The sequence below is a fragment of the Branchiostoma lanceolatum genome, chromosome 9, assembly GCF_035083965.1.
Source record: "Branchiostoma lanceolatum isolate klBraLanc5 chromosome 9, klBraLanc5.hap2, whole genome shotgun sequence".
Taxonomy (NCBI): Eukaryota; Metazoa; Chordata; class Leptocardii; order Amphioxiformes; family Branchiostomatidae; genus Branchiostoma; species Branchiostoma lanceolatum.
In genome coordinates, this window is record NC_089730.1 from 7,140,840 (window position 1) to 7,156,440 (window position 15,601).

Here is a 15,601-nt window from a genome sequence, read left to right on the forward strand (position 1 = left end):
CAATCACAAGACACTGCACCATTGTTGAGGGACGATTAATTTTTAACTCTTTATATGTGACAAAGAGTGCAAAGATTTCCGCATGTTCAGCTGGAATTCTGCAGACTAAAATGATACTGAGTTGTGAAAATATCATGGGCTAGGATGGTGACGTCATCATGCACGGTACATTTCACGACGATGAGAAATTTGGATGGATGACGTCATGACCAAAATCAGACGACTGGCTGTGTATTGAGACTATTGAGTGTATTGTAGCTAGCATCGGAGCTAGTTGGCAGCCTTAGAGAAACTTTATAAAAACGACAGAAAATTCTCACAGCAAATTCTTACCCCCCCTCCATGGTTGAATGGTCTGGCCCATGTTATGCTGTGATCGTGAACCGTGAAACACTTCGAGGGTAAACAAGTTGTTTACACTTCAATTTCGTCACAGTTTATAACCTTGCGAATAAACAATAACACTAATTGCTCAAAAAGGAAGGCACTGAAATATAGGATCATTCGCTTGTATAAAAATAAATAGGACAAACTAACAATTTAGTGCAAAACACCAAAAATACTTTCAGCATATTTCCCCTCTGAGCACACCTGTTGGTTCATTTGACACTTGAAAGCAGTCAACATCCGGGGTACTTGAAATAGAGACGGTCACGTGACCATCTCTATTCAGTGAAGAGCCCAAAAGGTAAGCAAACTTTGGCGCGGTTCAGAGTTCTACCTCTTGTCCTTCCTCCAGAATCATACGAAGATTCCCGAGGATTGACGATCGGTAAGATGTCAGTTGTGTATTGTCGAAATCTTCGATGCATCGGAACCATTCGCTGCAAAATTTAAACTTACTATGCCTTTGTTTGACAAGCAGGCTTCAAAAATGTAGTAAAGTGCGTAATACGTTACAACATTTGGGCGTGTCACATATATCCTAAAGTTTTCGTGACCTTACCGATAAACGTCACGATATTTATGTTTATGAAGAGCATGGTCTTATTATATGCACATGTTGAATTTGAATTGTACACCTTTCCAGCAGTATTGAACCAAATGTTACGTCTGAATACATGTTAGGTCAAGTGAGCTATTCCATTGAACGCCCCAGGTAAGGATAATTGTTGTGTGTGTCACGTAAAAATCACACTAAATGCCCTGTCGTCGTGAGTTTTTACTCTCATCGCAAACTTACCCAATCGTATGTACATCATAGTACACAACGTAGATGTTCCATGGCCCCTATAAAGTAGATATATTGGAGTATTCTTGCAAAATCAGCGAATGTCTCTCACTAGTATCGAGCGCATACTTAAACACAAACAAAGGATGCATTTATTCGGAAGTAACTTGAGTAGACGCCACTCGGCTGTATATATGTGTCACGTTAGGACACCTGTATAACTTGTTTTACATGTATATCTACGAAGGAAAGGACTGAAGCTAAATGACTGTTCGTGTATTTGAACGTTTCTTCGTGGCCGACATGTAGTCTTTAAGATACGCCAGAAGACAGGTACTCAAGCAACTGGATAAACTTTTGAAACAGTCAGACGTTTCAGATAGCATCCACTGTCTTTCGTCACACCTATTTTACAATTATCGTTACTGACGAAAGACAGCGGATGTTGTATGAAACGTGTGACTGTTTCAAAATTTTATCCAGTTGCTTGAGTAATTGTCTTTTGGCGTATCTTATTACCTGGGCGTCCAACATTCATCGATGCAGTCTCTAAGATTTTCTAAGACGCTTGTTTCTTGTGGCCAAACGCAGCTATAAAGATTTTCTGACAAGGCTTTTCGCTGCTCGACTAAATCGTGCAACACCCATCAATTGTTCCACTTGACATATGTACGTGTCTTTTGTGACATAAGCGAATGACTATAACATCCCGTTCCTGCAAAATGTCTTCTCTCTCAGACCCACATACCGTTGCAAGGCGTCTTTGTTTTCTTGGCATGTAAGGCGTTTACTGAAACTTGAGACCACATCGTAATGTTTCACACCCGCAGGACGAAAACAAGGCTTACAAACAAAAGCATACCATTCTTGTCGCTGAGCAGGGGCGAGTTGATTTGATTTAATATGTTGTTGTTTTGGTTCTGTGTGTAGTTGGGTCAGTAGCTAAAGTATAAATCACGTGAAGATTGGGCCCATATTGGAGGTTCAAAAGGGGGAGGGGGGTCGTAAAGTGATTTTCTAGTGTTGACAACCATCCGGCCAGAATGGGGGGGGGGGCGACCCAGGCCAGGAGAAACATTGTACAAAGTTTGTCGGTTCTTCTCTGGACCCACGACAAGTTGGCGACCTCGCTGCGTCCTAGAGTTAATCTAAGTTAGACTTTACAATGGGAATACCGTGCAAAACGTACAAGTATGACTGAAAAGACAACATATCACACAAAGCGTAAAAATATTCGATTTTTTATCGATGAAATTCGTATGGCGCGGTGTCAAATCGCTCGGTCGCCCACGTGTCGCGGGTCCAGTGAGAGGGGGGCTTACATGTAAGTTGTATGAGTTCCTTTCGTGGCGTCATATGGCCTAGTTGCTAGGCTAGTGGCCGGTGGACTCGAGATCGGCGAGAGGTCAGGGGTTCGACTTCTGGTTAGACGCTGTGTCCTTGGTGAAAGGCACTTAACACAGCCTTCCCCACTCTACCCAGGTGTAAAAACGGGTACCTGACTTCGGTTGGGGAGGTAAAAGGCGGCGGAGGGAGAGGTTTCGTTTCCTGGACACAGAGGATAACAATGTTAACCCAATGCCCCTTCGGCCCTAAAACCTAGCCTCTACCAGGCTCCAGAGGCGGCTGGAAAGACTAGAAATAGACAGAAAAATATGCAAGAGGAGTTAGTCTGCTATAGGGGTACAGTTTGCCGCGCGCTCTGGGTTGGCATATTGGACCCTCTCTCCGTAGCCGACTCCCTTAGCATACTATTCACTCTATCTGGCCAATTTCTACTATTTTTCCAGCCATCCGCGGAGCCTGGTAGAGGCTACCTAAAACCGCTATGGGACTACATTTTCTTACTTTCTCGTTTGAGGATAGTGCATTTTCTTGTCAGCGAATTCCTAACGAAGACTGTCAGTTGACACTGTCTTCTCTTCCTTCAACAGGTGAAACTTCATCATGCAGTACAACACAAAGATCATCGCGGGGCTCGGTCTCGCCCTGCTCCTGCTGGGAACGACCAACTTCATCCTGGGCGCCGTCCTGAGGGGGATGTTCCCTTTCCGGTACCATCTCATCGGGGCGCCTATATGGAGCGGCCTCATCGTGAGTGTTAAGCCCCGTTGAAGGTTCAGAAGTCTTAGCTAAATCCCCCCTCTCACTGGACCCGCGGCACGCTGGCGGCGTCACTGTGGCCGATCGAATTGACAAAGCACTGAACGAATTTCATCGACCAAAAGAGTGTTTTAGTGTTTTGTTGTCTTTTTGGTCATACTTGTACGTTTTGAATGATATTCCCATTATAAAGTCAAGGGTAACACAAATCCAGTTTAGGACGCAGCGACGCCGCCAGCGTGCCACGGGTCCAGTGAGAGGGGGGCTTTATCATTTTGGCTAATCTCCAAGCAGATGTTTGGGGAGGCTACATCGTCACTTGTTCCCAGTTGCTCTTTTTGTGACGCGCAAAAAAGGTAGATCTGAAAGGAGCAGCCGGGACTACAAAACGATTTAGCCTCCCCAACATCTGCTTGAAGATTTTTGGTGACTCCTCAGGAGCGACGTATGACGACTACACGGGGGTTGATATGGGTTGTGCAGAGAGACAAAGGAGCAAGTGACTTGTTGGGAAAAACTGTGACATTTTTTACTGCTATGTAACAGACTTCCAATCGTTTATGATATCGTCTGAGCAATTTGAATTTGGCATAATTGAATGCTACTTCACAATAGTTCGTTTCATATCGCTAGCTGCATTTGCTTCATTTGACGTTTTCTTCTTCCAGACCGTGATAGCCGCCCTATTGGCCTTGCTGGCCGCCAAGGTGAAGTCCCGCAATGACGACACGAATGTTGTTCTCTACCTCATGGTGAGTTGCCTCCTCAAATAGCCTGGTAACCATACCATCGGGAGCCCCCAAGTATCTTTACGGTGCTTTATGAGTGATGCCCGCCCAGACAGACTAGCGCGCACGGGGGTAGTTTTACGGACTTGGCATAATCAGTTCGCTCCCGACCAGGCGATAACTCGATATAAAAAGACAGGCTAACAAAAAACAGGGCAAAATAGCAGACTGGGCCCGGTAGAACGCCTCTAAGCCGACGCGTAGAGACTAGTGACCAGGTTATCTTCAAAGAGCCCAGTCATATTTGTCATACGACAGAGGTTTACGGCAGTTAATTGATGGCATTCTTGAGATAGTCATGAATGTGTCGTACAAAATTCAGCTGTAGCGATAACTGACTGGAGGAATGTCACCAGGGTATCAATGGAAATGAAAAACCCTCCAAACAGAGGTTCCGTCTTGATTTTGACGTCATTTTAGGCGTTGCTATTGGGCTTTCTGTTTTGTCTTTTTTTTCTTGTCAGCCAGGCTAAAAATGACTATTGATAAAAAAAATACGTCAAAAACAAGACCATAGCACGTCCAGATATTAAAAGATAAACAAACGGAAGTTCTGCTGCAGTACCAAGGTCACATACTAGGGGCCCCAAAATCGACCTTGACTTTCGGCTTCCCGACACCTGCCTACATACCAAATATCATTGTAACACATCAAGAGGTTCTTGAGTTATGCTGACTACAGTAGTAGAACTCCCCCGTTCATGCCTGTGCTGTCCCGCAGGCCGGCTCCATGCCCATCGCCCTGGTGATCTCCATCCTGGCCTCGTTCTTCTCGGTCATGCTGTCCGTGTCAGCTGTGCTCTGCGACCCTCTGGACATCTACAAGGGCCAATGTGGCGAGCCCAGGGACCAGACCGAACTGTGAGTCATATTCATTTACTTAATTATATCTATCATATTTCTCCAACCAAGTGGAAGGTATGGCGGAACAGGTGTTCCTTGGCAAATGTCACCTTTTCAAGGCCGTCATACCGAATATCTCACTGACATCGTGTTTGTGTACATGTGTCTGTGTGCTTGTGTGTGTGTGTGTCTGTGCATATGTGTGTGTGTGTGTGTGTGTATGTGTGTGTGTGTGTGTGTCTGTGTGTGTGTGTGTCTGTGTTAGTGTGTGTCTGTGCATATGTGTCTGTGTGTGTGTTTGTACGTGTGTGTGTGTGTGTGTGTGTGTGTGTGTGTGTGTGTGTATGTGTGTGTGTGTGTGTGTCTGTGTGTGTGTGTGTCTGTGTTAGTGTGTGTCTGTGCATATGTGTCTGTGTGTGTGTTTGTACGTGTGTGTGTGTGTGTGTGAGAGAGAGAGAGAGAGAGAGAGAGTGTGTGTGTGTCTGTATGTGTGTGTTTGTGTGTCTATGTTGGCGTATCTATCTATCTGTCTGTCTTTATGTCTGTCTGTCTGTTTGTCTGTCTGTCTGTTTGTTTCTTTGTTTGTTTGTTTCTTTGTTTCTTTGTTTAAAGTGACAGTGTTTGATACTGTTATTTTATAGGGGGCTGCTGTACACGGTGCTGGTACTGTCTTCCCTGGTTGTGTGCGTGGACATCGGACTGGGCCTTCACACCTGTGACCTGCAACGTAACGTAAGCATCTTCCTTTAGTACGTTTTTATCCTCGTATTTGACATACCTTCTCTACCGTGATTTTCACAAGTTCACGTATATAGTATACAATACAAATAACTTATGGGCGCTACCGCCTTAGTTTTATAATTCAAAGCTTATATTGCTAAAGAAGACTAAAACAAACTGAGAGAAATTCAAGCTGGATAAAGTTAGGCTTATTTCTAGAAGATTAATATCAATGTAGGAAGCTGATCTTCTTATAAAAATGACGTTGGAGAATCATCTATCATATTTCATTTCAATAAAATGCATTTTGTCTGCTTTGCTTACAGAAGGAAGATCCCAACGCGATGGCAATGAACAACATGTAAAAGGTAAAATCAAAGCGTCAACGGAAATGTGGTCATAATTAGAAGAGCACACAGATTGTCGTAATCTCCTAGCAGATGCAGGGTGCGGCTCAGCGGTTCAGACTATTTATACCTCTTTCTTGAATAAAAAAAAGTATAAAAAGCCTCAAAAATATTAAACACGCAAGAAACAGCCAACCAGACCGTACATCTGCTTGGAGATAAAAATCGTCGTAAAAAATATTTTATTAGTCCATGCGAGATTTTCATCTCTTACAACATGAAAGTTTTAATATTGATAATGTCTTAGTCACTGTTCAGATATCATACTGCACTCAATATCTTTATCAGTTATCTATAACGTCTATATATGTATAAATATATGTGTATACTGCCCTGTTATTACAGATGTGATGACTGGGAGTTGTGCTTGCTGTATCAACGGTCGAGCTGATAAAATACGGAGAAACGAAGACGGAGATATCCACTAGTAGAACATAGACCACTATCTGTAGACATACTTAAAGACACGGTAAATCTTACTTCTAACATTATGAAGATCTAGCTTCTTGGTACAATTGAATTCTACACGGCATAGCCACTGTCTTGCCGAAATTGACACCACTACTAGCTTTTTTTTTACCACTAGCTATATTTTAGCTTCATAATGACATAGATATTACAGGTTTTCGTAGCAAAACTTTTGTTGCATCCGTTGGCATGTGTGGTGGCCGCCATCTTGAATTGTGACCTCACAGGGTCGCCAAACCATTTTATTTGGAGGGGTGTTTTTTGGGGTCGCTAGCGTTCTATTTTTAAGAAATCGGCACACAACTATCACACATTCAACTCAAATAAAAATAAAGATAAAAATTCAATACCAATTCATATTTATAAAAAGACCCCGTAATCGCTCAACTAACATAGCAAACCTGAAGTATATGTAGCACAAAAACTTAACTCTAGTTGCATTAGCATTTGATAATAGGGCAATGTTAAACCTGTAATGTGCGTTTAGTCGTTGCTTTTTTGACTATTTGTTTTGTCTGTGTACGTTTTTTCTCAATTAATATATAAAACAACTGGATGGTGTATAGAATATCGCTGTCTTCATCTTCAGAGCTTTCAATACGTTGTATTAAAACTTTCTATTTTGCTGAATATTTATCATTCCATTCCTTGTTTTTTGCTAAATTAATTGGAGAGAAAAAGGATAAGATACCTAATATTTCTATATCCTCTCAATCATAGTTTTATATAGGCTAATGTATTTTTTAAAAGTGTTTTGTACTTTTGTTCCTCTAATGCCCTGTAGACTCTATACCTGCATGATATTGTCATGGTGGTTTGATATTATTTCCTCGCTGTGCATAACTCATAATATTGACTTTACTGTTTGGGTCGGATTAAATTGTTTTTTGTTGTTGTTGTTGTTTACACGGCAAGAGGGTAATATTGTAACGATTAAGAGTCATTGGTAAGACACTGTTTATCTGCTGTTTGTTTTAACCAACCTTTTTTTTATATATATTTTTTTTAAATTGCATTTTACAAAATGAATAACACATAATAGAAAACAAGTGAAAAACAAAGTGCAGGAATATAACATAAGCCACGGATCCAAAACAATAAGTAAAGGTGGAAACAGAAATGAGCTATTGTGTAGATATAAGTAATATCCATAAAAGTAATGATAGTAGTATCATTGGAAAATAAATATAACAAAATCAATATCAACCAAAGATTTAAGAACATTGAAATCAAACAGAATTTATGTTGACAAATGAAATATGAAAAGTCCATATCAACAAAACTATCAGCTTCGATAATTCTATGGCCTATTATACAAGCGATTATTAGCAGGTAAATTTTGCAGAATGAATGTTTCTACATTAGTACGCAACCTGTCTTTATGCATTTATGGTGTATGTATCGTAATAATACCAATAAAACTGGGAATATCATCGCAACAAAATATTGTGGCGTCATCGATTAAATGTCAATGAAACAATTAGGAAAGATGAAAATTGTTTGAAGAATGACTTTAGTGTGCTCTTACTGAGCTAGGTGCTTTCCATTAGTGGCCAGTGTGGTACAATTTGATAACGGTAGGGTTTGCACATTATGCATTATTAATGGATATGGTTGGCATGTGCCTTTCAAGATTTAGGCATGGTTTGGCTGAAATCATCATATCGGAATCCTGCGACGATTTGTTTTAAATTTTCAACAGAAAAAAAACTTTGTCCTTTTAACTCGATAGTTTTCAATCAACTATCTATTGACCTTGATCTAGACATGAACATTTAATGAAGAAATTAAAGGCAGATAATGGTATTCACCGGGGGTAACGATAGACATTTAACAGGAAAAGTACCAACGACCCCTCATCGCCATGGTATAGCCCAAACCATTACGTCATCTTGTTGGACAGCTTCAGGATAATTTTCGATGATTATGGCGGCAGGGGTATCATCTTGGGTGTGCCGAAGACTAAAAGAAAGGACAGCTTGAGTGGCAGCTACAGAAACACTGTCAGAAGCGCTGCAAACAGTGGTGAGGACTCAAAGCCAAGTTTGACTATTTAAGGGTGAGTGTTCAGACGTGGTGCCGGAACCTGAAGTTGAAAGGTCAGTTCTTGCAAGGAGGTTGATTTAAACCTCCTTGGTTCTTGTAAACACAGTTCGCGTAGTACACATGGTGTTTTGGCTCGGGTTTGTTCCTTGTTTCCTGTGCTACGATTTAGACTGGTCATCTCAATTAAACTGTTAAAATTAGGACATGCACAGCATAGCCAAAGTAACATCATGTTTTGCAAGAAAAATAGTTTTCTGATCGTTCCACTTAAAAATGTGTCCACGAACTATCACTAGCAGCTTACGTGGCTGAAGTGGATGCCAGTAAATTAAAAAAAATCGATAAAAAGTATGGCGGCATTATTCTCTTAAAATCGTGTTGTCCATTCATGTATAAAACACGATGTCCAGCTACATGAATTATACATAACGTGCGAGTAGACAGTCACCTTGCCCAACCCTAATTTTCTCCGCTTTCTTAAAAACCCTAGCCTAGAGTGAATGCATATAATGCATCAGTCAACATGCAACAGATGTTTCTAATGTGCTAGTCTAGCCCATGTCATGTTAATGTCCTTAGGTCAAAATAAGCGTGCTAACATAGAACATACAGTCATAGTTGAGGAAGAAGGTGTCCCTAGGGATACTAGTGTGACTCAGAATGACTTTTAAAAAACACTGATTTAATGCAAGAGGAACTCCCTACGGAAGGGAGAGGTCTAAAACGGAACGATACAGTCTGACTTTTGTAGATATAACGTTACTACATCCGGCTGGCTTGTAGGGTTACTTCGCTAGTTCCCAACGCTCAGTACAACCAAGGCAAGCATCCTTGGTACAACCTAAACATTTGAGGTTGGGTTGCCCCTGCATTCTTTATCTAATCGTCGGTTCATGTTGGCGTCCCTGATTATTACGCCCAGTGACATGCGTAACCCGTAGCTAGGCCTGACCGGTTTTTCCAATTGCTCGACCACAACGTTATTACATGAATCGGCCCGAAGTCTCAGTTGCTAAGGACTGCACATGAAATTGTCCGCTAGGTGGCGCAACTGACATCACTTCCGTGCTTGTCTCCACAGAGAACTGCTGTTACACTGCTGCTTGAAACATGGGTTGTCTGTCGTCCAAGGAAAAGTCAGGTAAGCGAGCAAAAATGCGGTTGTTTTGAAACACGAGAACTGTACAGATATTGGCTGACCAGTTGTTGTAATGCTCTGCGAGTTTGTGTACCCTGAAGCTAAAGTATTGTAACCTGTAATCTTATATCAAATCTTGGGGTGCTCGAATCGTGTGTGGGTTTTTTTTACTGGTTGGCGCTATGGCCATATTTCTAAGAAACAAATTAAGAGGCTAGTTGTAAGAGAACGAAACGGTCAAGAAAATGTTTTGATCTTTCCTCCTAAGATGTGCTTTGGAATGGTTTTTACGTCTTGACAAAATTGTATCTGGCGATTGTTGTCTGTGCGCATTCTGTTGATCAAACATACACTCTAAACGGCACATGGGGAACAGGTATGTACCTGTTGTTTGTTGTTTTTAATGGCTATTGATGCATACAAAATCTTTTCGGCTGTTTCATGAATCTTAATTGAGTTTTATTTCTCTCTTTTTGATACATAAGAAGACTATCAATAGTTTGCTAATTGTTAGAGAAACTAGGGAGGGTGTCATAAAGTCCAGGGTTCGCGCTATTCGGTACGCCACACCCAACGCTTCCCAGCAACAATACCAGATGGTAGTATGTTGGAGGACGAATAGTTTAGCTAGCAGGAAAGCGTTCTCGCTTGAATATCACTGACGCTTTCTTTTCTTTGTCTAGTTTACGTCACGCATTAAATATTCTGAGAGAAATTTTGAAAATTGGAAGAAAGGTCTACTTACAAATTCCACCAGGGTACATGATTCCGCCACCCTGAAATGATACGTCCAGACAGATCTCCAACCCAACGTCCCCCAGTATAATGCACTCCGGTTTATATAAACTGTGCATACCCGGGGGTTCTGCTCTAGAGATCTCTCAAACCGACTGTTTTCCAAAGTGGCGGATTTATGTAACCCGGCGAACTAGTGTTAAAGGGAACCAGGCAATATTAAGGCCCGAAAATCGGATTTTGAAAGTCAATTTATCTAGCCATTTCTATACATGATTAGTTCAAACAACACTATCACAATGTATAGCAACATCCATGATGCAAAAATACGACGTTGTTGTGATGTGAGTACTCACTGAAAATCGTGGCCAGAGTTTTTGTAGGCTCGCAAAACTAAGGAGATCATCGTACGGCACGATTTTGCGCGGTTTTGAAATGCTCAAAGTATGAAGTTATTACGCAAATGTGCTAAACAAAGTAAATAAATATCACTACCATATATAAATATTTCAGCATTTTTTTATTTCCATTTTTTGGGCCTAATATTATTGCTTTGGTTGCTCTTTATGGAGATTACAAATCATAACTGGGGGGAAATGACGGTGCGAAATATTTTCAGGTCCGTGGAAGACTGACTTCGCGAAGGAATGTTTGCAAACTCACAACGAGTTCCGCTCCCGACACGGCGCCCCGCCCATGGTACTGAACAGGGAGGCGTGTGCGCATGCGCAGAACTGGGCCGAGCACCTGGTGAAGACCGGCAAGTTCGAACACAGCCAGGATAGGAGCGGAGACATGGGGGAAAACATCGCCAACCAGTGGAGCTCGGATCCTAATGCAGAACATTCAGGTAATAATAATCAAATCAAACTTTATTGCACAACAAATGTAACAGGTACAATGTATGGCAAGTTCTTAAGCAGTACTAAATATCAAGATTATAACAATGCTAATGAGTTCTACATATCATAGACTAAACACTACGCTATTCTATAGCTATATGAGTGATACAATATACGTATTCTTGTGATCGCGCCGCTGGAAGGCATTTTTGCTTTGCAGCCACAGGAAACCGAGTGCAATATAACTTGCACATGACATGATATGATATGATATGATATCAGAAAAAAAAGCCACAACAAAGCCCGACACGTAGAGCCTGTTAACGAAGCTACCTATTTCCGCTCTACACCAAATATATGTTTTCTGAGAACCATACCTTAGTTTATGATACAGATGATATCACGCTAGACATAGTCTTTGCACTGGGCGGTAGTAGCGGACATTCCTTGTATGGTAACGCGTGTCAGTACATATGGTGAACCGGATGTGTAGCTGGGTTTTCCTGTACTGTTGTGATGACAAAACGCTTCATGAATTATAGCCACTACCAGGCTCTGCGGATGGCTGGAAAAATAGTAGAAATTGGCCAGATAGAGTGAATAGTATGCTAAGGGAGTCGGCTACGGAGAGAGGGTCCAATATGCCATTCAGAGCGGCAAACTGTACCCCTATAGTAGACTAACTCCTCTTTCATGTTTTTCTGTATATTTGGCCAATTTCTACTCTTTCCAGCCGCCTCTGGAGCCAGGTAGAGGCTACATAAACTATATGTTTCGTCACCCTCTTGCCTGATTTTAGGTCTATATATCGGTAACATAGACTTCGGAAGAACCGTTCTTATTGCGTTGATGAAGGATGCGCAAAGTAATAAATACACAATAGGAAAGTTACTCAAGAAACTGAATAGATTTTGTATACTGTGGATTCTGTACATGTATCTTCCTTGAACTTCGCAAGTTTTAAGCACTCTAGATCTTGCTAAGCGTCTATACGAGTGCTATACGAGTGCATTAACATTCTGTACATTATAGGAATACTATAAACACCAGGATACATAGTAATGTCTGTGTTTCTGTTTTTTCAGCCGAATCTTTCGTCCAGCAGTGGTACGATGAAGTGAGTAAGTACGACTTTGGCGGGAACAACTTCCAGCCAGGCGCAGGTACGTACATGACATGTACACATACTCAGATACTCTCCTAGCAGAGGAGTGGTTCCGGCTGGTTTTTGGTGTTTTTAGGCGTTTTTGTCGGGCTTTCTACTTTGTCATGTTTTACAGAGAAAAAAAAAAACATGACAAAGTAGAAAGCCCGACAAAAACGCCTAAAAACACGTCAAAAGACAGCCGGAACCACACCTCTGCTTGGAGATGAACACTCAGACTCTTTGTCCATTTTTGAACAATCACAGCGTGACAAACGTAACGCTGCACGAAAGGTTGGATTTTCAAAAGTTGCAGTACAAGGACGCCACTATCGCATTGCGGATTAAACTAGAACTGCAAGTGAAGAGTGATAAACTGGCCAATGTGTTTTTTTGCGTTTCGGCGCATGCGCGCCGGAACGCATTGTCCTGGCTTTTACCTTCAAGGAAGGAAGCTTGGTTCAACACTGTGTCGCACACAATAAGACCTTATATGGCAATACGTTCCCAAATCCTTGTATAGCCGTTGCCTTATATGGCAAGAGAGCACGAAAAGGCAGGCAGGCTAGATTTGCATGTGACACAGGAGAGCGACCGCATGTAACTGCTACAACTGTTCGGAAATATCATTGCATTGTGGTTTCGGACTTTGATATCCTGAAAAATGACCATATTACATCTATTCCACAAGATTGCAGAAGAAAAAAAATGATTTCGTCAAGAAAACGACCAAAAATCGGCATAAATGATACCATATAGTGAGGTTATAGCATTACGTCCAGAGTGACTAGTTACGTACCGCAGCTTGGCCGATCTGGCAACGCGAAGCACTTCGGACCCAGAAGATCCGGGTTCGTGTCCGTACATGGATTTTTTTTTCTTTTTAGATATTGAATATCAAAAATATATAGATATTGTATTAATCTATCAATATCATATTTATGAATATCATTTTTTCATTTTTTCATTAACAAATAAAGAAATATTTTATATTTGTTATTTTTAAATATTCATTTAATATATACAAGGCCTTTGTCTTATGAACAGGACTTCATAGATTCCAAACCCGGCATTCGAATTTTTCTGTTCATTGTAATGGAAAATACCGTGCAGCGGCTCCTATGCGCGGTAAGATGATTCTTGCAAAACACTCGCCACTAAACTTCTATCCCCGATGTAAACAGAGGCTCTTGATGTTGTTTGCAAAACAGCGATTCTTTGTTACAGTAGCAAATGCTCCATTGTTCAGTATCGACTTCATTCAGACAACACGGACGTGGAAAGTGGCGCCCCTCGGCACAAAACTATGGGAATTTTCATGAATTTTAGCAAAATTACCCAGGAAAATAAGGAAGAAATGTTGTAAATGCGGAAACCAGAATAATACGGATGAGGTAGCTGTTGATTTGTTTGACATTTGGTAGTCATTTTAGATAGAACCTTAGCTGTTATGAACTTCTATTTCACTTAATTACCATAGTGCTGATGATTCAATGGTGCTTTTTCAAATTTTATGTTTTATTGCGTGCCATGTACATAATTACATTGATAGCTTTTATAATGAGCCTATTATACATTTTACAAATAAGTACAAGTTGTAGGCCAAGACCAGCTTTTTCAAAAGCACTTAAGTTAAGTGACGTAACTTCAAAATTGCTTTCCCCAATCTGCCTTTCTCTATTAAAACAGTACTCATTTCCCAAAATGACAATTTTTCTTATAGACTGAACAGCCCTTGAGTGACTTCCTCTGGCAGATTTTACTTCAAGTAAAGGGAAAAGACAATTCACACTCATAAACGTAGCCGAAACGCCAGCTTTTTTTAAAAGCTTTTGTTTTAAATACATTCATTGACTATCTAAAAGCGATTTCTAGACACCATTCACAACTATATGAAGACATGCAACGCTACACGAAAGTTTGCGATACAAGGACGCCACTCTCGCATTGCGGATAAAACTAGAACTGCAAGTGAAAAGTGATAAACTGGCCAATGTGTTTTTTTTCATTGACTATCTAAGTGATTTCTAGGCACCATTCAAAACTATACGAAGACATGCACATTGCACAGTTAAGCCATGCAACAACAAATGTATAGAGAACGTGTACACTCATTCATTCATTCATTCGTTTGTTCGTTCATTCTTTAAATTCCTTCCTTCTAGGTCACTTCTCGCAGGTTGTGTGGAAGGCCAGTACGGAACTGGGAGTGGGGATGGCCTCGGACGGGAAGGGCGCGGTCACCGTGGTGGCGAACTACATGCCGGCCGGGAACGTACAGGGCCAGTTCAGGGACAACGTGCAGACCGCTAACCAGATATAGGCACACCACCGGCACTGCGTAGCCTCTACCAGGCTCCACGGATGGCTGATAACATTAGCCTGGATACTAGCCTCCGTAGTGACCGCTGGCTCAAAAAAAAAAAAATTGAGCCAGCGGTCACTACGGAGGCTGGTACTCAGGCTATGGAAACATAGCAGAAATTGGTCAAATAGGGTGAATAATATGCTAAGGGAGTCGCCTATTGTCTAGCCTGGATACCAGACCTTTCGCGCGATGCGATGATAACCCCTTTTGGGCGGGGAAGACCTAGTACTAGTAGTAGGGATAGAGTTGGCACCGGGCGCTCTTGGAAGCCGAACTCTGATTTCTATCGCGTGAGAGCTAATTAGTGGGCCGTGTGCTGTCTGTGGCGGCAGCGCGAGTTGCTTCCCCGGCCGAAGGATTAGCTCCAGGAGCGCGGTGATCGGGCACCCAGGCTATCTATTGTCCCTCTCTCTGTAGCCGACTCCCTTAGCATACTTTTCACTCTATTTGCCCAATTTCTACTATTTTTCCAGCCATCCGCGGGGCCTGTTAGAAGCTAACCACTGCGTACCGACAGTGGCGAAATGTTGTCATAGCTGATAAATAACAATGATTCAGGAAGAAAAAATTCCGTTTTAGGGAGACAAAAGATCTAAGCGATTTATAAAAGTATTGATTCAGTCTATACTTGAATGGATATGTTGTCCTATGATCGAACTGTTTTTCAAAATAACGCATTGCTGCATTTCTAACTTACAACTATAGTGACCAAGCAGGAAAACAGATATGGAAATAGTATATGATGCAACGCTGCATTGTCTTGGCGGTCATTCCAACACAGGGTGTTCTTGTTAACGTTTCTGGCTACATGACATGTTGTCTGATTTG

General features: G+C 41.5%; 3 protein-coding genes across 4 annotated transcripts in view; 2 read left to right on the plus strand and 1 right to left on the minus strand.

The window, feature by feature from the left end:
• LOC136442362 (U6 snRNA-associated Sm-like protein LSm2) overlaps positions 1–15,601 on the minus strand; it is a 223,136-nt gene that overhangs the window by 69,352 nt on the left and 138,183 nt on the right. The gene's annotated exons all lie outside the window — the stretch shown is intronic.
• On the plus strand, positions 642–8,011 carry LOC136442369 (uncharacterized). Its single transcript, XM_066439180.1, has 7 exons — positions 642–772; positions 3,106–3,265; positions 3,943–4,026; positions 4,784–4,923; positions 5,547–5,637; positions 5,952–5,993; positions 6,378–8,011. The coding sequence occupies exons 2-6, from the start codon at positions 3,119–3,121 to the stop codon at positions 5,988–5,990; spliced, it is 501 nt and encodes a 166-aa protein (XP_066295277.1). The 5' UTR covers positions 642–772; positions 3,106–3,118; the 3' UTR covers positions 5,991–5,993; positions 6,378–8,011.
• LOC136442178 (Golgi-associated plant pathogenesis-related protein 1-like) lies at positions 8,413–14,763 on the plus strand. 2 transcript variants are annotated; one of them, XM_066438882.1, is made up of 5 exons: positions 8,413–8,525; positions 9,628–9,687; positions 11,039–11,269; positions 12,347–12,424; positions 14,571–14,763. In XM_066438882.1, the coding sequence occupies exons 2-5, from the start codon at positions 9,657–9,659 to the stop codon at positions 14,726–14,728; spliced, it is 498 nt and encodes a 165-aa protein (XP_066294979.1). In that variant the 5' UTR covers positions 8,413–8,525; positions 9,628–9,656; the 3' UTR covers positions 14,729–14,763. The 2 variants fall into 2 exon arrangements, with proteins under 2 accessions (XP_066294979.1, XP_066294978.1); XM_066438881.1 differs by having other exon boundaries at positions 8,422–8,599.